Source organism: Canis aureus, chromosome 9 (genome assembly GCF_053574225.1).
Source record: "Canis aureus isolate CA01 chromosome 9, VMU_Caureus_v.1.0, whole genome shotgun sequence".
Lineage (NCBI taxonomy): Eukaryota > Metazoa > Chordata > Mammalia > Carnivora > Canidae > Canis > Canis aureus.
In genome coordinates this window covers 53,684,953-53,711,043 of record NC_135619.1, presented here as the reverse complement: position 1 = coordinate 53,711,043, position 26,091 = coordinate 53,684,953, and the positions used below count along the sequence as shown (strand labels likewise).

Below are 26,091 nucleotides of genomic sequence, written 5' to 3'. Positions count from 1 at the left end.
GAGAGAGGAGCCATTAGATACTGGAATGGATGGTGGTCCTATGGGAGAGAAGGGAGCATCTAGAAAACATGGGGAAAGAAAGGACCTTGTTCAAGGTCCTTTGCTAGAAAGCCAAAACCAGTCAGTGTAGGAATCAAAGATTCTGGTTCTTGGAGAACCTAGAATCCAGGCTCTCTTCTCTCTCATCTCAGCCATTCTGTACCCTTTCCAGCCCCAGCCCCAGCACCACAAGTTGGTCCTCTTTCTTATTGCCCTGAAATACCTACAAGCTGTCTCATCAAGAAGGTATTTCTTGAATACCAAACACAAGCAAAGCCCTGTATTCAGAACTTGGTCCAGTAGGCCAAACTAGTTTTCATCATTGAAATTTTTTGCTTCTCTTATTTTTCTACCCTTGTACATCCCAAATAGACTCTGTGGCTGGAGTGTATCAACAGTATGTTGATTTTGTCATCTCTCAGGTATGGCTTACTTATTATAAGTTATAGGTTACTGTATGCTTATGGGGTTGTATGGAATTACAGTTACTGGTTTACAGGCCAGTCTTCCTGTCAGACTGAGTTGATGGTGGTTGTGACTGATGGGAACTAAAATTTTATTCACATATTCAAATGAGAAAATCTTTATTTATAGGGACCTCTCCTAGTGTGAACACACTGTAGAGACCTAACATGGGAAGGTGGGAGCCAGGGGTGCTAATTGTGATGTGGAGAGCATTCCTGGCTGAGGGGATGGTGTAGGCAAAGGCATTAGGGATGTTTGGGAGAACCTGGAATGTAGGTGTATGAGAGATTGTGTTTTGAATGTCAGATAAGAAGTTTGGCAGGCAGTGAGGAGTCTGGGCAGTTTTTGAGCAGGGGTGTGACAGGAGAGTTTTCATAGCTGGTGTTCTGTCAAAGTGGGATGAAGAATGAATGAAACAATGGAGTTGCATCCAAATTACAAGAGTATGTTATATTGGAACTTGTTTTATGCTTCCAGAAGGTGAAATGATTCCTGAGTTATTGGGGCTGCCTGTGTTCTTGACTTTTGTGTTCAAGTATGGAACATAGGGATTTTATTCTTAAGTAGCTTCTAAAGTTGTTGAGAAAACATAACTCTTCAAATCTAACAGGTCTTTGCAAAGCCCTCTACAGGTAAATAGTGTTTGAATTGTGGCAGATACAGAACTGAGTAGCGAGTTAATCAGGAAATAATTCTCGGAGGAAGTAATAGGAGGAAATATGTGGGATAGTGGGGGATATTTGCTTCTACAGTTTGTTTAGAAGACTACTATTTTTTTTTTAATTTTTATTTATTTATGATAGTCACACACAGAGAGAGAGAGGCAGAGACATAGGCAGAGGGCGAAGCAGGCTCCATGCACCCGGAGCCCGACGTGGGATTCGATCCCGGGTCTCCAGGATCGCGCCCTGGGCCAAAGGCAGGCGCGGAACCGCTGTGCCACCCAGGGATCCCTAGAAGACTACTATTTTATTCAAATTCATTTCAATAGGATTTTCACAGTAGATAACATTAACAGTTAAGCCAGCTGAATTCTACCATTTTCTTATAAAAATTCAGCTTTTAGAGGGAAGGAAGCTCACTCAGTCTTGTGATAGAGCATGTTTGTTTTCTGTTGCTGGATTAAATGTAGTGAGAGGAATATGCAAATTTTAAGGTGTTACACTGGGAGAGATGAGGGAAAGTGGTTGCTTAGGATCATAAAATGCAAATATAATGTTGCCACTTCCTCATTTCACTGAATGAATGGTGTTTATAACCACATCCTTACTTTCTTCCTCATTCCATTATAAAAGAGAGTCCATTTTAACTATTTATGCTGGTTCTTCATGTTGATTTGGGTAGAACTGAATCCCATGGTCCCACTATAAAGATAAGTTAGGAGTGCCTGGTGGCTCAGTTTAAGTGCCTGCCTTTGGCTTTGTTCATGGTCCTGGGGTCCTGAACCCCCCCTCCCCCCCCATCGCATTGGGTTCCCTGTTCTGCAGGGGGTCTGCTTCTCCCTCTCCCTCTGCCCCTCCCCCCAACTCCAGCACTTGCGCTCTCTCTCAAATAAAATCTTTTAAGAAAATAAAGCTAACAATAAGTTAGCAAAAAATTTAAAAACTTAAAAAATAAAGATGAATTAGCCTGAGTTCTATGTAAATTGCAAAAAATTCTTTGAATTCTTTACTACTTGATCCTCTGTTATTAATGTTGTTTTGGATGAGAATGTTGTTTTTTCCAGTCTGTGGTCTGTTTCTTTTTTATGTGAGGTGAAACTAGTACTCCAGAAACATGTATGTGATTAGATAAAGCAAAAGGTTGAATTTAAAATGTTCTAATCTAGATAGGAAATAACTAGAAGTCTAAGGAGCAAATTATGGTATGTAGTTAGCACGCACTTACTAAGCTTAAAGTTTTGCCTCTACAGGTTTGTTCATGGTCCCATATTCAAAAATGGGAGGGGTAGGTTATTGGAAAGGGACATTATTTTATCCATCTCCTGATATGTTTAATTTTCAAGATACAAAAGAAGGAAACTGATTGAAGTGTATTAATAGGAATTTCTGGAAGGATTTTATTCTTAATCTCCTTCAAAAAGTAGTCTGAGAATATTCTGATTAATTGTCATTTTAGCAATATCTTTGGAAACTATTAACGTAGTACAATTACTTGATACAGAAGCTGATGGATTATCAGTTGGTTTGTCTTTTTTAGTTCTGGGGATTTACAGAGAGCTCTATTTACCATTGTTTTGTGGTGTGTTTGGAGACCTGGACAGCAGACCTCTATTTTTTTAATAGCCTCATTGAGATATAATTTATATATCATAAAGGTCACCTGTTTAAAATGTATAATTCAGTTTTTAGTGTTACAGTTGGCCCTTGAAAAATGTGGAGGTTAGGGGTGTTGACCCCTTCCCCCATGCTGTTGAAAATTTGTATATAAGTTTTGACTCCCCTAAAACTTAACTACTAACATCCTGATTGACCTGAAGCCTTGCTGATAACATAAACAACACATATTTTTTAAGTTCTATATATTATATACTGTATTCTTACAATAAAGCAAGCTAGAGAAAAGAAAATGTTATTGAGAAAATTATAAGGAAAATACATGTATAATGTAACTGTAAATATTGGAAAAAAATCTATGTGTAGGTGGATCTGCACAGTTCAAACATATGTTCAAGGTCAACTGTATTTTCTTTTTTTGTTTTTGTTTTTTTGAAGATTTTATTTGAGAGAAAGTTTGAGAGACAGAGCAGGAGCAGGGTGAGGGACAGAAGCAGGTTCCCCACTGAGCAGGACACCACCTCCCACCCTCACCCCCACTCCACCCCACCCCATATGGGGCTGCATCCCAGGACCTCAGGATCATGACCTGAGTATAAGGCAGATGCTTAACCAACTGAGCCACCCAGGCACCCCGGGTCAACTATATTTTCACGAGTGTGTACAACCAGCACCATAATCTAATTTTATAACATTTATATCACCTGAAAAAGAAACCCCATACCCATTATCAGTCACTCATTACTCCCCCTCATCACCCTAGGCAACTACTACTCTACTCTCTGTCTCTAGATGTTTCATATAAATGGGATCATACAGTGTGTGATCTTTTGTGTCTGATACTTCTAATTTGGCATAATGTTTTGAGGTTTGTCCGTGTTATAGTAGATTTCAGTAATTCATTCCTTCTTAGTGCTGAATCATATTCCATTGCATAGAACAGTCATCTATTTTTATTTATTTTTTTTAAGATTTTATTTATGTATTCATGAGAGACACAGAGAGAGGCAGAGACACAGGCAGAGGGAGAAGCAGGCTCCTCACATGGAACCCAATGTGGGACTCGATCTCCGAACTGAGATCACACCCTGAGCCAAAGGCAGACGCTCAACTGCTGAACCACCCAGGCGTCCCTATTTTTATTTACTCTAGTGATTTCTTACTGGTACAAACTTGTATCCCAAATAAACCTTTTTAAAGAGTTTTATAGTAGATAACAACTATATCCTTTTGCACTGGTGACATAAGTAGATCTGCAAAAGTTTCCCTGTCATCTATGGGGCTTTGGGGCTTTTTTGTTTGGAGCAACAGAGTAGCTTATTTTTAGCAAGGCTTTTTTTTTGGGTGGGGAGGGGCTTTTGAATCTTTAGGCTTTTATTATTTTTACTACTGAGAATATGTAAGTTTAAAGATGTGGTGCCCTGTCTGATATCCTAAGTCATTCCAAGTTTAAATTGAGTACCATTAGAGTCCTAAACTGGTAAACTGATTTAAAATATTTATCAAGGGATGCCTGGGTGGCTCAGCGGTTGAGCCTTTGGCCCAGGGCATGATTCTAGGATCTGGGATCGAGTCCCACATCGGGGTCCTCGCAGAGAGCCTGCTTCTCCCTCTGCCAATGTCTCTGCCTCGGTGTGTGTGTGTGTCTCTCTCATGAGTAAATAAATAAAATCTTAAAAAAAAATAGAAATTTATTAAAAAAATAAAATGTTTATCAAAATGAAGAAATAAAGTTTAAAAAATAATAGAATTTATAGGTTCTTTTAAAAAAAAGATTTATTTATTTATGATAGACATAGAGAGGCAGAGACACAGGAGGAGGGAGAAGTAGGCCCATGCTGGGAGCCTGATGTGGGACTCGATCCTGGGACTCCAGGATTGCGCCCTGGGCCAAAGGCAGACGCTAAACTGCTGAGCCATCCAGGGATTCCCGAATTTATAGATTCTTAAAGGCTACCCATAAACCCTCAACAGTTTTTAGACCCCCCCCCCAAAAAAAAAACAGTTCTTAGACCCCAGTTTAAGAAATTTTATTGATGTTTCCTTACAAGCTATCTTTTGTTTTTATATATGTTTCTTATGAAAGCATTTTGAAAATACCATGACAACTTTGGTAGTAAATAACTGAAAATGTAAAAAAGAGCAATTCGCTCTACTTAAATCTGGCCATCCTGTGGAGCTTGTTAGAGACAGCATGTGATGACTGGTCCCGTACTCTTGCTCTTACTTACTACACATTCAGTTTTGACCATTGGGAGTCTGGTAAATCAGTTTTGCATCCATTTGTCCTGTACCAGATCATTCCCAGTAACATAGACATGTTTTTTTTTTCCCCATCTTGAAAACGAGCTTTCTCTTGATCCTTTCTCCTCCATCTACTGCTCCGTTTTTTTCTAACTTTTTTTTTTTTTTTTTTTTTTTTTTTTTAAAGTAAGGTCTGTACCCACTGTGGGCTTGAACTCACAACCCCAAGATCAGAGGTCCCATGTTTTACTGACTGAACCAGCCAGGAACCCCTCTGTCTTCCTCCTAGAGTAAAATTCTCCGATAGAGCTGCTTCTGGTGTCTTGCACCCCATTCTTTGCTGAACTCACTCCAGTCAGGATTTTGCCCCTACCACTTCAACTAAAACAATTTTTCTCAGGATCACCCCTGACACCTGTGTTGCAAAATCTCATATTCCTTACTTGGTCTTTACTTTGTTTAGCCTGCCAGCAGCAATTGACACAATCGATCATTCTCCTTCTGGAAGCACTTTGCTTACTTAGTTTTCAGGCATTGTAATTGCCTGGTTTTTGTCCTGCCTCTGTTTTCTTTAATTCCCTCTTGCTAGATCCTTCTCATCAGCCCAACTTCTAAATGTTGATATGGATGTGACATTGGCTTCATCCTTAGTCCTCATTTTATGTGTACGCATTCCTTTGGGGATTTCATCCATTATCGTGGCTTTTGGTACCTCTGTATGCTGATAAGTTCCAAATTTATATCTTTAGCACTGACTTCCTCATTGAATTCTACATAACTGCCCATTTGACATCTCCACACAGGCATCTCAAACTTTACATGTCCAAAGCTAAGCTGACGTTTATTGCCTCCTGACCAGCTGGATAGCTTCCTGATCTCTATGGATGACAATTCTTTTCTGCCGTTGCTTAGGCTGAAAACCATAGTGATATCCTTGACTCTTCTTTCTGTCACACACCATGTGTAACCCATCAGGAAATCAAGATTCAGCTACTTATCAACCTCCATTATCACCTAGACATCATCTCCTGCTTAGTGTCTTGCTCGTCTGCTCCTGTCACACTGGCCTTTTGCCATTCCTTGAACACAAGTACACTCTTGCCCCATTGCTGTTGCACTGTTTACCTGTCAGATGGTCAAATGGATAGTTCTCTCCCTTCCTTTTCCTTTATTCTACTCTGGCCACCCTAGCTAAATTTTAGTTTGGCTCCGGCAGTTTATCTCCCCCTTCCTTATTTGATTTTTGTTTCCATTAGCATTTTTCACTGTTTAACATACCTTATATTTTATATATTTGTCTCATGTAATATCTGTCTCTTCCACCAAAATATAAATTCCACAAGGGCAGAGATTATTGTTATCTTTTTGTTTACTGTTATATGCCAAGTGCCTAGAACAGTGCTTTGCATTTATTAGACTTTCAGTAAATGTTTAAGTTAATAATATGAGGAGTGGTGGTAATAACAATGAGTGTTGAGTCTTTTGAATTTAAGTATTCATAGCATTGTGTATGTGTGTACACATATGCACATACACACAGATGACTCAGTTTAAGATCTAAGAAAACAGGGGATCCCTGGGTGGCTTGACGGTTTGGCGCTTGCCTTTGGCCCAGGGCGCGATCCTGAAGTCCCGGGATTGAATCCCACGTCGGGCTCCCGGCGTGGAGCCTGCTTCTCCCCCTGCCTGTGTCTCTGCCTCTCTCTCTCTCTCTCTCTCTCTCTCTCTCTCTCTCTCTGTGTGTCTATCATGAATAAATAAATAAATCTTAAAAAAAATCTAAGAAAACAGCTGTCTTTAATTTTGAAATGTCATTACATGTCTTCAGTTTCAGTGATTGAGAGTTTTGAAGCATCCTGATCTTTGCCAGATACATAAGTACCTTAGCACCATCAGACAAAGTAGATTTTCTTGTTATCAGATCTTTACGCTAAGTAAATTGGGATCCATATTGTTGAGTCAGGCACTCAACAAGCTGTGGCACATAAACCTTTCAGAAGAAATTGTAAGTCATGGAAATGTATGGGCATAGACTTTGGAATGAAAAGGCCTCGATCAGTTCCTGGCTCTGCCCCTGGCTTGTTCCCTAACTGGGAAAGCCATTTTGCCTTTCTGGAGTGGGAATAGTATCTTCTGTTAAGAAGGTGCAGGGATATTTATGAGCAGATATATGTAATGCTGGACATAAGTATCATAAGTACTCAAACGGGAACTCTTGCTGCTGTTGTGATTATCATCATATTTACACATCTATGTTGGGCCAGAATTGCTCTTGACAACCATGGACAATTGTTATAATAAAGTCAACTTCTCAAAGTGGTAGCACTCAGCCTTTTCCACTGTGATCCTGAAGTCTAGATAGGCACTAGAATAGGTGGTACCTATTTATTTTAAATAGTATAGAATGTTTTTTAAAAGACTCAACCTCAACCAATAAAGGATATTTATTGGCTAATCATTAAGCTCCAGACTACTTTTGGTAAGGTCTTCAATGATCCTGAATTAACAAATCCATGAATTTGAATTTTTCTGTTTGAGGCCACTGGTAGAAGTCACTTACCCAGGGACTTCACACTCAGCAGTCCAGGGTATAGTTTCAACTAGTTATTATTTTCTATTTATCATATATATCTGCTAGTATATGGGGTTTGTGGACAAGGTCTTCAGGAAACATGTGCATGAGGAGTACATCAAGTTCAAACAGTGCATGAAAGTTATTTGTATTTGACTCTATCATTGCCACTCACCCACCAGTTAAGTATATTTTGCCTGGGCAAGTATCCCTGTAGAGTGCTTGTTACATTGTATTGTAACTTCATTTGTGTGCCACTCCACTCCACTAAGAGATCTTGGGAGTGTAGAGGTTGTGTCTTACTCATTTTTATCCCCAATGCCTAGATTAGTGCCTGGAAAGGACAGCTCAGTAAATGTTTGTTCAGTGACTGAGCAAACAAGTAGTAGGTCGGCCCTGACTGAAATCATTTTGCAGTGACTAAACTGTGGAGGAGGAAGAGGGGGGTGGGTATGTGGAGTGGGATGGGGGCCAGGGTGGGAAGGGGGAGGGTAGCAGTAGTGGGGGTGTCACAGTTTGCAGAGAGAACCCTCGTGTTCTTCATTATATCCCAGGTCTGGTAGAAGTATTTAGAAAAGAGTATTTGAATGAAATAAATGAAGAGACAAGTCCTCTAGTATAACCCTAAGTCCTTGAAAATTTAAACTGTATATTTTTGGAAAAAGACACTCACCCTTGTTGCATAGAACTGGAACCCTGAATAGTGATCCCTTTCCATCCCCATTCTTACTTCATTGCTAATAAGCAGCAGGGAGTTTGGATAGCTGCCTTTCAGCTCCCTCCACCAAACCTTCTAACTGCAGTCATACTGGTACCCTGGCCATGAGTCCCTCTCTTCTGCCATTCCATCCCACCTGCTTTTTGATCTCTAACATTGCTCACTGTGGCAACTTCTCTATCACTCTGTGCAAGTCTGTTCCCATCTCAGGAACTTCCTTGTTCTCCCATTGTAACAATGAGCTGAGCTGATGAGTTGAGCTGCGAGCTCCCTGATGTTGGCAGTCTCTGTTGCAAAGACTGGAGCCCCTCTCTCCCTTCCCAGCCACACCACTAGGTCACTGGTTCCCCAGAACTCTACTTAACTTTAGCCTGCAGCCTTTTTTTTGATATTGGGGTTTGGTAAGACTTCTGGTAGGTGGGACCAGACTCGTAAGTGTTTTCTGATGTTTATATAATGTATACAAAAATAATACTCTTTGTTGCTACTAAAAATTTGTGATGGAGCCTTTCTCTTGGGGGTTTAAGTTAATACCTTTAATATTAATGTGCAGTGTTTAGAAAAGTTATAAAGAAATAAAATTTAGAAGAGTTAGTACTCTTTACCCTATTTGATATTAATAGAAAAGGATTGGCGACAACTGTTTTGGGTTTTTTTTTTTTTGTTTTTGTTTGCTTTTTTTCCTTTAGGCAAAGAAATGCATAGTGAATAGTAGCTAAGGAAAAGTCCCAAATTAGAATTTAGATGTCTTTGTTCTAGTTTTCATTCATTTGATATTCTTGTTAGAAGTGGAGACTATCAAAAAGGACGTATCAGTTAAGTAGTAAGTTTCCAGTTGATAGACACATTATTTATGGATATTTTCTCTTAAGGAAATGTCAATGTTAGAATCAGTTGTGAGATGAGGGTGTCAGGTGCTGCACATTCCTAAGAGTACTTTCTGACTTTGCTCAGCTTGATGTAAGATTTTATCTGCTGTGAGGCTTATTTAGTAGAGTCCAATGACATAGAAGGTTATTAATTATAAAATTATATGAAATCTTATTTAGCAATGAAAGTCTTTCAAAATAAGGCTTAAACTTGAATGTTTCTGATTAGCTTATTTAACGTAAGTCCAGATCTCAGGGCTAGAAGTTTAGCAGTTTGCTAACTATAGTAAAACTATAGTAGTTTTCTTTTTGTTTGGTTTACCCCTTATCTTCAGGAGTCGAGTTGTTCTAATGTGGTCTGATCGGGTTCTGAGCAGTGGTCATATTACATGGGACATGACATTATGCATTTATTTTGGCTCCACCCAGGCTTTTTTATAGACTTAAATTTAGTGTAACTTATTTCACAGAAGAAGAGAGGGCTTTAAGTCCCTAGTCATGAGAATTCATCATAAGAATTTTTTTTTTTAACTCCCATCCAAGGAAAGAAACCTGAGATAGGTGTCTTTCTATATAAGCTGTCTTTTAGTATTTCTTGTTTATCATTTTTCTCTGGATGTTTTTCACTTTGATCTTTAAAAATATGCAGAGGATGGGGAATTTTAATTTCAGAATTATTTTTCTTATTTGAAACTGGAATTACAGTGTTTTTTAATGGCATTTCCCAATATATTACTTGGGAGGCAGAAGAGAAGTCCTTTTGAGGTTATTGGGAAGGAAAATCATTTAAATGACAGAATTGTACAACTAGGTTTTATTTTTATGGGGCCTACTTTTTAAGTTAAATTCTTTGGTTTTATATTCATGTAGTCAGATAGTTATTTACAACCATTTCATATAGGTTAACTGTCAGGGCCAAGTGATGTTTACCTGATTAAGAGTTCTTTTACCTTTTTTTTTTTTTTTTTTTTTTTTATGATTTCTGTGCTCAGTATGGGGCTTGAACTCACAACCCTGAGATCAAGAGTTGCATACTCTACTGATTGAACCAGCCATTGCCCCAAGTTGTTTTAACATAGAGAATTGATGCCTTTACAAATGTTTTCCTTATCAGTTAATTCAGTGTAATTGATCTCTTGTTCCCAAGCACTCTTGCAACATGGAAAGGGAAGTTGTAAAAATTTTCTAAAGTAATTCAGTTAAATTCATGGTATTTCACCATTTGTTGGCAGGACTTTGTGTCGTTATATCAGGATTTTGAAAACTTCTATACAAGGAACCTCTACATGAGGATCAGAGACAACTGGAATCGACCAATCTGCAGTGTGCCTGGAGCCAGGGTGGATATCATGGAGAGGCAATCTCATGATTACAACTGGTCGTTCAAGTGAGTCTCAGTTGGGAAATTATTTGACAGCAAGAGAAAAAGAATTTCTTCACTTCAGAATATATTCTATTGTAGACTGAGTAATCTATAAAAATAAGAATAGAAGCTGAGAGTACAGTACAACATAGTTACCTTGCAATATGCTTTGCATATTGTTCTTTGCTATCTAGATTTTTAAAATGCATTTTTCTATTACATTTGATACTGTGTTGGATTATAATTGAATACAAAATTCGACTTATTAGAAAAAACAAAAAAAAAAAAGATAAACTGTCCTTTCTGTTATGCCACTTATCAGAATCAAGTGTCTGAATTTACTTCTGCATATTTTGATTTCTCAAATGATTTAAGGATATATAGAATGTTTTTACTTAAATAGATGGAATAGTTTTTTAAAAATCTTTTCATACTCATAAAATTTTATTGTTTAGATTGTACACATTGCATTATTATTAAGAAAAAAAGGCAAATAATACAGATAAATGAAATGTTCTCCCATGACAACTAGCCACTATCCCTTCTGCAAACCCACTTCTCCACAAATCTTCACTCCCTCGAAGTAACCATTGTAGTCTGTTGTGTATTATTCCTCCAGATGTTTTCTGTGGGGTATGCATGTAATCAATCTACTGGGGTTACATAGAGGTAGGTTTTGATTTATAAGAATAGGATCATACTATGGAAATCATTTTATATCTTGCTTTTTTTACTTGCTAACACATTGGTAATATCCTGCTTATCTATTTTCACAGCAAGATCATTATTAGTACTGGGTACTGAGTATCCTATAATATAGCCATAGATAGTGTCTAGCAGGTTGGACTGCATCATTCTTCGTTAAAAACCCCAAAATCTCAAAAAAAAAAAAAATCTCAGAGTTCAAACAGCAACAGTTTATTTCTTGTCCACGCTTTGTGTCTGCCTTAGGTTAGTGGAGCCTCTGAACCATGTTCTTGCTTGTGGGCCCAGGCTGACTGAGCTCCCACCATGTAGAATGTCACTGGTCTGGGGAAGGGACTTAGTAGATAAATTGTGTAGTGACTCTCTTTTTTCTTTGCTTTTTAAAAAATATTTTATTTTATTTTAGAGAGAGTGAGTGAGCAGGGGGAGGGGCATGGGGAGAAGGAGAGAATCTCAAGCAGATTTCTGTGCTGAACACAGAGCCCCACTTGGGGCTTAATCCCACAACCCTGAGATCATGACTTGATCTGAAACTAAGAGTCAGATGCTCAACTGACTGAGCCACCCAGGCACCCCATTGTCTAGTGACTCTTTTTTTTTTTTTTTTTTTAATTTTTTTATTTTATTTATTTATGATAGTCACAGAGAGAGAAAGAGAGAGAGGCAGAGACATAGGCAGAGGGAGAAGCAGGCTCCATGCACCGGGAGCCCGACGTGGGATTCGATCCTGGGTCTCCAGGATCGCGCCCTGGGCCAAAGGCAGGCGCCAAACCGCTGCGCCACCCAGGGATCCCCGTCTAGTGACTCTTAAAGGATCTTTATGCATATATTTTTTCATATGTGTATGGCAATTGCTGAGTCAGAGTATGTTTGTCTTTTAAATGGATAATTACTACCAAACTGCCCTCCAGAAAAAAAAGTACTAACTGATATTCTTATGTGCAGTATGTGAGACTATCCTGGCAAACACTGCATATGATCAGTTTTTAAATTATTATCATTATTGATAAGTGAAAATTAGTATTTTGCCTTTCATTTTCTTAATTGGTAGTGAGTTTGAGCTGCTTTTCATCTAAGCCATATTCTTCCTATTTCCTGTATATTGTGCTTCCTTTTGTATTACTACTATCTTTATTATCACACGTAAGTATTTGATTTGCTCCTGAGTTTCATGAACTTTTATGCTTTTGAAATACAGGTACACAGGGAATGTAATTAAAGGTGTTATAAACATGGGTTCCTACAACTATCTTGGATTTGCACGGAATACAGGAGCATGTCAAGAAGCAGCTGCGAAAGTCTTAGAGGAGTATGGAGTTGGAGTGTGTAGCACTCGGCAGGAAATAGGTAAGCATAGGATCTGTTTGGCCAGCTGATATTCTTAACTGTGCTACTCAGGAGGGAATAATGCTGATACAGACCCAGAGTAGTAAGCATCCAAATACATACTTCGCCATATTGTTTCTGAAGTAATGGATGATGTTAATGCTTTCAACACATTTTGAGATGTATTTATCTTTTCCATTATATTACAAAATATATCTACAAGGGTTCCATAAATATTTGATTCATTTGTAACTTTAATGTTGACCTTGTTGGCATTTACAAATGATAGTGGTTAAGGGTGCCAACTTACTAGTACTGACCCCATGGGCATATGAGGGTTAATGTGTTTCCATACCAGTAATTGAGGGGTGATAATAATTCCTATCATACAGGGCTGTTTGAAGAATTAAATAAGCTAATTCATGTAAAGTGCTTGTGTCATGGTAAACACTCAGTAAATGTTAGCTATTTATTATTATTATTACAAGTCTATAGAATATAAAGGTGAACAGATTTATATAAAAAGAATTAAATTTTGTTCAAAGGAAAATTCCAAATTCTTGCATTTTGTTCCAGAGAACTGATAACTATAGATGTTATAAGGCAATGTCCTGGATATTTATTACTGTGAATAACCCCAGAATTTAGGAGATTAAAACAATAATTTCTCATTATTTCTTGTGAGTCTCAAGACTGGCAAATGGAGCGGGGTCATTTATACTCAAGATCCTTAATGATGTGGTTAAGGCAGCGGTGTGCAGTGACAACATATAGTAATCAGACTTTACATCTTTATGGCACTTTATACTTTATAACTTTCTTGAACCTATTCGCTTTTTTGATCCTCACAACAATATGAGGTAGATAGAGCAAATATTATTATTGGTATTCAACAGATAAGGAACTAAAGCCCCAAGAGGTTAAATGACTGTGTAAAGCTTTGAGGATAGGTAGCACCCAAGTTCAGCAGTCTTTTTTTCTGATCTTTTGCATTTAGTTAGTATCATTGATCAGTCTTGTTCAGTTTTTAAGGATTTGAGTATTGATAGAAGATCACAATACAAAGTGAGGGAGGATGCTTTTTAACTTGTCTTTTGCTACATAACAAATCATTCCAAAACTTAGTGACTTAAAACAGAAACATATATTTATTTGCTTGTGATTCTGCAGTTTGGGAAGTGCTTGACATTTATTTTAACTCCGTATACTATTGGGTGGGACATTATGGCTGACGAGAGAATGTCCAGGATGGCTTTACTTCTATGTTTGGCATGTCAGCTGGGTAGTGGGATCAGGTGAGGGCTACCTGAGCCCTGCATTCTCCTTCCATATAGTTTCTTATCCTCCAGAGCCTCTCCCTCTCTATGTAGCCTCTCTGTTCAACAACCTGTTAGACCGTTTTACATGGCAACTGACTTCAGAAGTATAAAAGCAGATCTTGCCAGGCCTCTTTAAGTCCTAGACTTGGAACTGGCATGTGTCAACAGGAATGGGAGAAATTGTTGGTAATCTTCTTTACAGGAATTCCATCACAGGTGCCAAATCAGAATGTATTCAACTACTGTGTCCTTTATCAGCCATTTCTCTTCATAATGCTCTTCCACGGAGCTTATTCTGAAAAGGTTGTCACATGTAGACTATGATTTCTTTTTAGGAAGTAATGAATAATTCTTAAATTTGGGATTTGGTGGTATTAATTTCATTAACTTCTCCACACAGGAAACCTGGATAAGCATGAAGAGCTAGAGAAGCTTGTTGCAAGTTTCTTGGGAGTAGAAGCTGCTATGGCATATGGCATGGGATTTGCAACAAATTCAATGAACATTCCTGCTCTTGTTGGCAAAGTAAGACTTAGTCTGTCATTTATGAAAACTCTGTTGTATGTATCTTTTGTTTGTAAAGCATTCAGAACAAGCCAAAGGCTATTGTAAACTTCGGGCTACACATGATCTACCCAAAGATATTTCTATCACAAATTTTTGGGTAAGTGTGTTCCATGGAGACTTATATCAGTTGAAGCTTTCTTGCTAGAACCCATGATTCTTTCTCTTCCATTAGATGATTCTTGCCTTTTTTATTTCATATAATTTTGAAAGGGATTCTAATTAAAGCCTCATAAAAGGTTAAAAATTTTGAAAGAAACAATGTTTAGTTTGGGAGGTTATTTAACAGGTGGTTTTTCCTGGTAGAAAAATAAGAAAATACATAGGTACCCTAATGCCTATTCTTATCATAATGTCTGTTGCTTAGAGATATATGGGCAAATGATATGTATATATGTAAAATACAGGTAATATAGGTTAAAAGTAATAATACAGATGAATAATAATGAAGGTTAAAAGTAGTAGTAATAACAACAACAATAATAAAAATGAATATGTGCAATTTTTATGCCCCTGTGGGTAGAGTTTGTATGGGGGCAGTTAAGGAGAGAGGAAATAAGAGACTTTGTAAATCAGATTCTAGCAGACTGGCACTCTCAGCTTGAAGGGGCCCTCAAGGTTTTTATTTCATTTTTTATTTTTAATTTTTTTAGAGAGTATGCACAACAGAGGGCTCGATCTCACAACCCTGAGATCATGACCTGAGCTGAAATCAGAAGTGGGACACTTAAGCAACTGAGCCACTCAAGTGTCCCTAAAGGACCCGTAGATTTTTTACTCTCATTTTAATATTGGTATCTAGGAATGACATACTGAAAAAAAAATCAGTGGATTAATGAGTCAGAAGACTTGGGTTTTTGTTTGGTTGGTTATATGTTTAAATTTATTTCTTTTTATATGTTCAAATTTAGCTGTCTGACTATGAGCATGTCACAGTCTTTCTTTTAAGATTTATTTAAGTGAGCTCTGTACCCAATGTGGGGCTCAGACTCATAACCCCAAAATCAAGAACTGCATGCTCTTCCAACTGAACCAGCCCAGCCAGCCTTTCTTTCTTTTTTTTTTTATTATTATTTATGATAGTCACAGAGAGAGAGAGAGGCAGAGACATAGGCAGAGGGAGAAGCAGGCTCCATGCACTGGGAGCCCGATGTGGGACTCGATCCCGGGTCTCCAGGATCGCGCCCTGGGCCAAAGGCAGGCGCCAAACCGCTGCGCCACCCAGGAGTCCCGCGGCCAGCCTTTCTAAGCCTCAAATTTTCCTTTGTAAAATGAAGTATTTGGACGAGGCTAACCGTAAAGACCTTCTCAATTATATAAACACAGTTTCAAGGAACAGATGGGATAAATAGAAAACAAGAGAAGAGATTTAAGCCCAATTATATTGATACCATATTAAATGTAAATGGCTTATACATTCTAATTAGAAGACATGTTGTCAGATTCAATAAAAGTAAGCAGATTTCGGCGAGAAACCTACTTTAAAGACACAGGTAGGCTTGTCCGAAGGTAGTGAGTTATCTCAATTGATTGTTCACAGCTAGTTACAGATCGAACTCCTTGTTCTACTTTTTCCCCCCTTTTTTTAGACTTGACTAGTCTAAAAAAAAGTCTAAAAAAAAAAGACACAGGTAAAAATAAAAGGACGGAAGAAGATACAGCATGCAAACAATAATCAAAAAGAAAGTTGAAGTGACTATATCAATATGAACAAAGATTTCAGAGCAAGGAATATTTTTTTTTAATTTTTTAAAGATTTTATTTATTCATGAGAGACACAGAGAGAGGCAGAGACATAGGCAGAGGGAGAAGCAGGCTCCCTGTGCGGAGCCCATTGCAGGCCTTGATCCCAGGACCCTGGAATCATGCCCTGAGCCAAAGGCAGACGCTCAACCACTGAGCCACCCAGGCATCCCACAAGCAGTTATTTCTGTGGGTAAAGAGGAACATTGTGTAATGATAAAAGCAGTTAATTCATTAAAAAGACATAACAATTTTATCTTGTTCTATTTATTTATTCATTAGATCTATGTATTTGAGAAAGAGCATGAGTGAGCAGGGTGGGGGTTGGGTAGAGGCAGACAGAATCTTGAGCAGACTCTCCACTGAGTGGGGAGCCCAACGTGGGGCTTGATCTCACAACTCTGAGATCATGACCTGAGCTGAAATCAAGAGTCTAGTGCCTGACTGAGCCACCCAGGTTCCCCCCGCCTTTTTAAGATTTTATTTATGTATTTGAGAGAGAAAGAGCACATGTGATCAAGGAGAGAGAGAATCCCAAACAGACTCTGCACTGAGCCCAGAGCCCAATGTGGGGCTCCATCCCACGACCCTGAGACCGGACCTAAGCTGAAATCAAGAGTTGGACACTTAACCAAATGAGCCACCCAGGGACCCCAAAAAGACATATAACAATTTAAATGTATAGGTACATTGATCTCTAGTATAGCTCTAGTAATAGAGCTTCAAAATACATGAAGGAAAAATTGATAAGATTGAAAGGAGAAATAGACAAATACATAATTGTTATTAGAGATCTCCATTCCCCTCTTTCAATAATTGATAGAAGAACTAGACAGAAAATCAGTAAGTTATAAAACATTTGAAAAACGTTATCAACAAACTGGACCTAATTGACATTTATGAAACACTTCACCCAACAACAGCAAAACATTTACCAAGATAAACCATTTTCTGGGCCATTAAATGAACCTTGACAAATTTTTAAAAATTTAAATGAATTCAAAGTATGTTCTCTGATAATAATGGAGTTAAATTATAAATCAGTAACACAAAGATGTCTGGCAAATCCTCAAATATTTGAAAATTAGCATACTTCCAAATAACCCATAAATAAAAAAGAAAGGAAAAATAGAAAATACTTTGAGCTAAATGGAAATGTAGTGTATTACAGTTTGTGAGATGAAGCTAGAGCAGTACTCAGATGGAATTTATAGCTTTAAGGCTTGTATTAAAAAAAGGAAAAGTTTTGAATCAGCCACCTAAACAAGAACTTCAAAAAGGAAGAGCAAATTAAACCCAAAAATTCCAAACAGAGGAAGGATAAGATAAAGATAAATTCAGAAATAACGAATCAGAAATGAGGAAAAATGAGTGAAACCAAAGGTGATTCTCTGAGGAAATGAATAAAATTGATAAATCTCTAGTCAGACTGGTGAGGATAAAAAGACACCAATAGCAGGAAAGAACAAGGGTACATCACTACACATCCTGCAGACATTAAAAGGATGTGTAGTGATCCTTAGATCAACTTAGATATCTAACAATGGGCAGATCCCTTGACACAGAAATGTGTGGTTCTTCGACCTCATATTGGTTATAATACATTCCTGTCCTACATTTTAGCAATGTAAAATATTGAGATTCTTATTTGGAATTTCTCTGAGTTTTTCACACTAGGGAATTAAATTATCTCATCCTGCTCTTCCCTGTATGTTCAGAAACTAATTATGTAGAATTAGAGATTTTATATACAGAGTTGGAAGATACTACCTTAAAGATTTATCTTTCAAATCAAACATTATAGTTGAATGTTATTAAGTATCATTTAATCCATTAAAGGCAGGAACTAATCCAGTTTTAATATTTCTTTGAATCTGATACTAAATTTTCTATGTGAGGTGGTTGATTATGCAGCTTGAAGGCGGGGGAGACAGTATATTACAGATTAAGAGCATGTGTTCTGGAAGCAGAACCTTCTTAATGAGTCACTCACTAAGTTTGTGACCTTGGGCAAGATTTGTAACTCCTGAAAGGGAGTTTCCTCATATGTAAAGTGGGGATAATAATAGTACCTGCCTCTTAGATTTTTTTTAATGGGGATTAGAAGTAATAATGTCTTTAAAACCCTTAACATAATGAATGCCTGGAACATATTAAGCACTTAGCTCTTAAATGCTAATATTTAAGTTTTATTTTATTTTTGAACTAAGGGTATGATAGAGCCTCATAGTAGATTGATACATAGAAATGGTGAATAAGGCTAGTAAATAGCAAGTTATGTTGCAGATTTTGTCAGGAAAACAAATTAACTAGAAAGAGAAGAAGATAAAATTGTATAGAGTGGAAAGGAGTGGGATCCTTTTAAGGTATAGCGGGATGCCAAGAATGATAAGTAAAGGGTTTGAAGACTTGCAGAAGAGAAATTCGGTATCTCATCATTTTCTTCCCTAGTGTCTCTTATTTTTAAAAAAATTTTCACACTTTTTTTCAAAGATTAATTTAAAGCTACAGAAGAGTTGTAAAAGAATACAGGGTTCCTGTGTACCCTTCACTCAGCTTCCTTTTATATAAGTATCTTTTATACCAGTGAAATTTACGAAACCCAAGAGATTAACCTTGATACAATGCTAATTACTAAAGTACAGAACTCATTTCAACTTTACCAGATTTTCTGTAGAATATCTGCATGATATCTCCTTACTCTCCAGTGTGTGACAATTCCTGTCTTTCCTTGTCTTTCATTACCATGACTCTTCTGAAGAGTTATTGCTTCTCCCGTATTCATTTACAGTGGTCTAGATTTGTGAATATTTTATTATTTGAATCCAACATGATTGCTCAAAATATTATTTTTGTTCCAGTTTTGGCCGTTAGGAGATCTCTCAGGAGGGCTCCTGTGCCATTTGAATATGTGCTTGTGCTTTTTATTTCCCCCCTCTAAGGAGCACTTTTCTTACTTTGTAGCATAAGAGGCTCTGGGCTTTTTAAATTTTTAAGTTTCTTCCAAACCTATTTTAGCCTTGGGGTCCATGAATTCACCATTGAGCCCTGGTTCCTTTTACTGGAGGATGGTATTTAGAAATCAAGGTCTGTTGTGTTTATGGCTAGTTGGGTGTCACTACTTCTTGTCCCTCAGTGCATAGAACTAGAAAAATAGATGCACGTGTATTGACTGATGCATACGCATGTCTGTGTGCATGTATACACATTACATATAAATTAACCCCCCCCAAAAAAAACCCCATCAGCCCATATTGGTAAATCTGCAACTCTACTTTTCCTTTTTAAATGTATGTGTTTATAACTAGGTAGCTTTTTATCCTTATAATAACTTGCACACAGTAAAAATTGCAGACATCTGCTATACAAGTTTCTTAAGTATCCCTCTAAGAATATTCTGTTATAAATCGGTGTGTGTGTATATGTCTTCTCTCTTGTTCTCCTGGGAACATGCTGATACTTTCTGCACCTCACTCTTAAAGTCATAATTGGATATTTTGAGGCCACTGTTGACAGAAAAACCTGTTTCTGAGCTCAGATCTTACAGGTTGAAGAGTAAGAATGTGAGAAGGAATAAAGTCCCTAAGAACTTCAGCCTTTTCTTGTTGCCTTAGTAGAAACTCATGTTTACATGTTAAAGTAGAGCTTATGGAGAGATTTTGAAGGCAAAACTGAGGCCTACACTTCAGTCAGTGAGGAAGACATTGGTAAGTGGAACCCTCATTGAACTCAGGCTATGATTAGGAGTGAGAGGAAGGATGCACTGTCTCCACAGGCTTTACTCCCTCAGCTCCCTTGTCCCCCACTTTTCCCCACAAATAATAAAGGACATCATACTAAAATTCATATGGCATGCCATCAGACCAGTGAAATTGAAACCCTATGAAGACTATCTCACTGAATGGATAAAGAAGATGTGGTTTATGTATACAATGGAATATTACTCAGCTATTAGAAATGACAAATACCCACCATTTGCTTCAACGTGGATGGAACTGGAGGGTATTATGCTGAGTGAAGTAAGTCAGTTGGAGAAGGACAAACATTATATGTTCTCATTCATTTGGGGAATATAAATAATAGTGAAAGGGAAAATAAGGGAAGGGAGAAGAAATGTGTGGGAAATATCAGAAAGGGAGACAGAACGTAAAGACTGCTAACTCTGGGAAACGAACTAGGGGTGGTAGAAGGGGAGGAGGGCGGGGGGTGGGAGTGAATGGGTGACGGGCACTGGGTGTTATTCTGTATGTTAGTAAATTGAACACCAATAAAAAAAAAAAAAAAACTATCTCATATAGCAGATTTTTAGATGTAAATAAAAGCCTGTTGCTGTAGATCTGAATATTTAAATCAGTCACAGAACTGAAGAAATTAAAAGGTGAGAGTTTTATATTGACTTCTAAGTTAATTTTGCAAAGCAAAAATGTGCATTCTTTTCTTCTTCTTGAAATTGATAATTTTGTTGTTGTGTAAGCTTTCCTTAATAAGATAGCATTATTTTAGCATTTTGTAATTTGTAACTAAACCTTTCCACCTAACTTCTTATTTTCCTATGCTTGTGATTTTGCAGGGTTGCCTGATTCTGAGTGATGAACTGAACCATGCATCGCTGGTTCTAGGAGCCAGACTCTCAGGAGCAACCATTCGAATCTTCAAACACAACAGTGAGTTTGATTTGGAATTCATTACAGCCTTAATGTTTAATATTTTTTGGATTAATGGCAGTAGTTAATTAGTTACATTAATAAAGCTATAAATAAAGCATGTACAGCATTTAAAATGTCCTTCTGGTCCAATCTTTTAAAAATTATTCTCTCCTTTTTTTTTTTTTTTTTTTTTTTTTTTTTATATTTTTATTTATTTATGATAGTCACAGAAAGAGAGAGAGAGAGAGGCAGAGACACAGGCCGAGGGAGAAGCAGGCTCCATGCACCGGGAGCCCGATGTGGGATTCGATCCCGGGTCCCCAGGATCGCGCCCTGGGCCAAAGGCAGGCGCCAAACCGCTGCGCCACCCAGGGATCCCAAAATTATTCTCTCCTAAAAAAAAATTATTCTCTTCCTCATTAGAAATAGAGGCTGAAGGAAGCCTTTTGGCACAAAATACAACACTCTCCTTTTATTTAGCTTTCAACTTTTTCATCTTCCTTGTTTACAAGCTATTTATTCAATATGTATTTACTAGATGCCTGTGGTGTAATTTGCCATAACACCAGGGCTATTGGGATGAATAAAGCAGGGTCTCATCTTAAGGATCTCTGACTGGCTAATGAAAAGACTATAGACAAACCAGTACTGCAACACTACTGATACGGAACAGGTACTAGAATACACATATGAACAGATGCTGCAAAGGCACAGAGGAAGGTGGCACTGCCAGAACTTTCTTCCTAAGTAGAAGTATCTTGTGTATTATTAAAATATTTACAATAAAAAGAGTAACTTTTGTAGTTAAAATACTCACATATAGGGAGGAAAGACTACAAAACTGCACATCTAATGTCATTTTTTGCCACAATGTGTACATGTACAGACAAAAGTCTGGAAGAATAAACACCCAAATGTTAGATCTGTGCTCTGGATCGAAGTTTACGGATGATAATAACTCTCTTCCTTCTGTCTTTGTCTTGTCTAAAATGTTTTATAATGAGAATGATAGTATTTTGTTTTATAAAGTACATGGCATTATTAATCACAGTTGTGTAACCTATTTCCTTACAACGCATTGTGAACTTTGACAGTACATGTGACTCTCCTCCCCTAATGCCAGGGTGGCAGGCAGCATCTGCAGTTGCCCTTCCCAATCCATCCCTCAGTTTGGACAATAGGGTTGTTTCTAAATGTTTCTACTAGAAACAGTACTACCTACACTCACATTTTTGCTCAGTGGTCTGATTCATGCCTTAGGATAAATTCCTAGCAGGCTTAGGATACCTGGTTAAAAGGTTATAAAAAGTGTTATACTTTTTCAAATTGCCTCCAAGTATGGTACAAATTTTTACTCAACAACATGATGGTGACCACTCACAGGCCAACATAGGGCATTAGGAATCATTTAAAATACTTTCTAATCTAATAAGTCAGTAACAGGTTAATTTCTGTTTCTTTGATTATTAGGTGTTAAGCAACTTTTTTTTTTTTTTTTTTAAGATTTTATTTATTTATTCATGAGAGACAATGAGAGAGAGGCAGAGACACAGGCAGAGGGAGAAGCAGGCTCCATGCAAGGAGCCCGATGTGGGACTCGATCCCGGATCCCGGGATCACACCCTGAGCCAAAGGCAGACACTCAACCGCTGAGCTACCCAGGTGTCCCAAGCAACTTCTTTATACAGTTAATCATGTTTGTATTTCTTTGTGAATTGGCCATTTTCAAATTGTTTGTTTTTCACTGAGTATAAGAGCCCTTTATATTATTCTTTCTTGTATGTTGAAATATTTTTTTTTTTAATTTTTTTAAAGATTTATTTATTTATTCATTCAGAGAGAGCGAGAGAGAGGCAGAGACACAGGCAGAGGGAGAAGCAGGCCCCAGGCAGGAAGCCCGATGCGGGACTCGATCCCGGGTCTCCAGGATCACACCCCAGGCCGCAGGCAGCACCAAACCACTGCGCCACTGGGGCTGCCCTGTTGCAATATTTTAAATTTCATTTTTAACTCTTTTAGTGTCTTGCTTTAGGCTTATTAAAATGTTGAATTTGGCACATTTATTGTCTTATGAATTTTAGATTTGCATAATGCCTTTCCCCTTCTAAGATCATAAAGTTATTCTCTTGTATTTTCTTTTTATGATTTTGTGGTATATTTTTTATTTAAATCTTTAATTTCCTTGGGATGTAGGGAGCATAATATGAGAGAGATAATTGAATTTTTTTTTCTTAAGTATGTGATACGGTCAGGCATTCCACTATAGGTACTTCCTTTCATCTAAAATTTTTGAGTCAATATCTTTCTCTTCCTTTCTGTATGTAAACAGAGGAAACTAAAACAATGAGTGCATTTTTATTTGTCTCCTGGTGATCGCCACACATTGGTCTCTGCAGCAGAAGTAGCAGCTTCACAACAGACATACATACTTCTGTGTTGGCAGATTGGGTTAGGTAGCAGATTGTTTTGTTATGAATAACTGAAGATATAAACAGTGGGTTAAGTAGCAGATTGTTTTGTTATGAATAACTGAAGATATAAACAGTCACAACCTTTGCCATCTTATTTGTGGTATGTGTTTTTATTACCTTACTTCTCTTTCCTAACCAAAATCCTTTCATGGAAAGAGCAAAATCGTGTATCTTTGTAACCCCCTCCTTCAGTCCTGAGCAATAAAGAATACAAAATCACATTTTATGATAGGATGCCTCCCACCCCTGTTAAATGTTCCCCAGACTTAATATTGCATAGATTCTGGGGGGAAGTTTCTTAAGGCTATTATTTCAGGGCAGGTATTTTAAGTATAAAGTCTGTTGTAGTGGTAACAGTGGTCTTCAAAGCATTTGTCTTTAACAGGCAAATTATGATCCTCATTAAAGGTAGTACCAGCCAAGTTGCTTTTGGGCCTGTTAACCATTGTTAAGGACCAAAAGAGCCACGAGAGCTTGATTATGTACAGGCAGCTGATCAAGTCAAACATGGAACAGTTTGAACTGATTGCCAAGCTTTCTTATCACGTAGTCTGATGTATGCCCAAACTGGTGTACCTTGAGCTACTAAGATAAAGCTATTTAACAGGTGTTTATTGAGTGTATCCTAGATGAAAGGGAACGATGCATGCACTTTAAATTTTCCCCCATATTTGCTTTTTAGGAGGTGTATATATTTGTTGTAGTTTATTTGTACTCTCTTTCTCAGCCTTCTTTATGCATGTATTTCTGAATGACTCACTAGGATTAAAGATACAGTTGATTCTATTTAAAAAAAAAAAAAACGCTAACTGAAAGGCCATGGTATTTAACATGAAACATCAGTCATTTCACAAGGATGCTAATGAATGGAATCACCTGTGCCACAGTCATTTAGTGGAGTTTCTGTGGTTTTGAACATTCATTACATTTTAGAGGAGATTGTCATTCAATTCAAGTTAGCAGTAGCTCACCCATTTTGCCTTATCTTTTTCTGCTCAGTTCTGATTATGTTAATATCTTTTACTATCTGAGAGACACTCCCTGAATAAGAAATGTATATTTGCATTTCTGAAATAAAGGTCAGAAAGAGGAAGGTACTTTGTGCTGAAATTCTTTTTTGTGTGGTACAGATATGCAAAGCCTAGAGAAGCTGTTGAAAGATGCCATTGTTTATGGTCAGCCTCGGACACGAAGGCCCTGGAAGAAAATTCTAATCCTTGTGGAAGGAATCTATAGGTAATCCTGCTTTCTTATTCTTATCTTTCTGATGTGGCTTCCTGAAGTTTTAGAATTTTTAAGCAGAAGAGAACAGTAATCTGGACCCCTCTGGAAACTAAGGAGACAGTGTTTATGACTTGTTAAAATACCTAAAAGCAGAGTTAGCACTAGTTAGGATAGAAGTCTTTTTATCTGGCTTTTCTTTTTCTTTCCATTGTGCTAATGGTCTTCAAATACCCTTTGTTTTTGCATCCCCTATTTTTCTACTGTTTGTAGAGGGAATGTATATATAGGGGCAAAAAGAATATGTTTCCTAATGTGTCAAAACAAATTATACATAATTTCATTTAAAGAAAGATTTTATTCTGATTTATTTGGGTTCTTGCACTTACTCTCTTACCTCCTGTCTTTATTCTTTTATTTTATTCTGTTTTTTAAAGTATATATGCAGTGTAATGCAAAATCTAATGTAGCCTGTAACTGCAAGTGTTAGAAGAATCTGCTATGACCTTTATCCATCTGTGGTGAAGTAAGATTAAGTCTGTTCTGGTACTTATTTGAAAAGATCCCATTTCCTTTCCCCTAGACATCTATCTAGCCACAGTATCATCTGACTTTGTCAGTTTAAAATCACAGGCAGAGTTGTCAAGCCATTTTTAAAAAGCAATAAACTGAAAAAAATTAATAGTAACAGTAAGGTGGCCAACTCCTAATTTTGAGAGTTGAAAAGTCTCAGTGTATTTGTTTTTTTCTGTTTTGCCAGCATGGAGGGATCTATTGTTCGCCTTCCTGAAGTGATTGCTCTTAAGAAGAAATACAAGGCATACTTGTATCTAGATGAAGCTCACAGCATTGGGGCTCTGGGCCCTTCAGGTCGAGGTGTGGTAGATTACTTTGGCCTAGATCCTGAGGATGTGGACGTTATGATGGGAACATTCACAAAGAGCTTTGGTGCTTCTGGAGGATACATTGGAGGCAAGAAGGTAAAGGGGCCATGCAAATTGAGCAGTTTAGGGTAGAGGTTCTGGCTACCCGATTTGGTAACTCACGTGTAGCAGATACGTGTCCTGAACTGGGATGTGGAGATCCTTAATTTGTTTGTGGCTTAGGCTCACAGCACCAGCAGGCTTCATACTTCAGCTGCTCAGTGAGTGACTGATGAACGAAAGGCTGGTTCTGTTCATTGTTTGTTGTTTTCTTATTTGAGCTTCGTTCTCAACTACATGCTGGTCTGAGATACAGAACACCCTCTTGTATGAAAGGATGCACAGTGGTGCTGCCTGTTTGCCACAGTCTTCTACTGGCTTTGAGTTGTGCCCACAATTTCAAAAGTAGTGAGTTTATAATGAGAGCCAGTGGGAATAGAGGACCAGTTTCCCTGCCCATGGCCTCAAATGCATCTTTGGTGAGCGTAAAGACAGGAAGAAAAATTACTTTGCCTGCTCTGGTTTATTATAAGGCATTGTATTTTTGAATTTAAAAATTATGTAATGAACTATAAGGCATTTGAGAATCAATGTGGTGGAAATGGTTGAACCATAAGAAGGAGACCT

The 26,091-nt window shown here is 37.6% G+C and overlaps 1 protein-coding gene across 3 annotated transcripts in view; it reads left to right on the top strand.

The window, feature by feature from the left end:
- SPTLC2 (serine palmitoyltransferase long chain base subunit 2) overlaps positions 1 to 26,091 on the top strand; it is a 109,971-nt gene that overhangs the window by 25,739 nt on the left and 58,141 nt on the right. For all 3 annotated transcript variants that reach the window (XM_077910169.1, XM_077910168.1, XM_077910167.1), the window contains exons 3-8: positions 10,416 to 10,570; positions 12,450 to 12,598; positions 14,297 to 14,421; positions 20,774 to 20,867; positions 24,451 to 24,556; positions 25,302 to 25,521. In XM_077910169.1, coding sequence (XP_077766295.1) covers positions 10,416 to 10,570; positions 12,450 to 12,598; positions 14,297 to 14,421; positions 20,774 to 20,867; positions 24,451 to 24,556; positions 25,302 to 25,521 — 849 coding nt within the window. The remainder of the gene's footprint in view (positions 1 to 10,415; positions 10,571 to 12,449; positions 12,599 to 14,296; positions 14,422 to 20,773; positions 20,868 to 24,450; positions 24,557 to 25,301; positions 25,522 to 26,091) is intronic.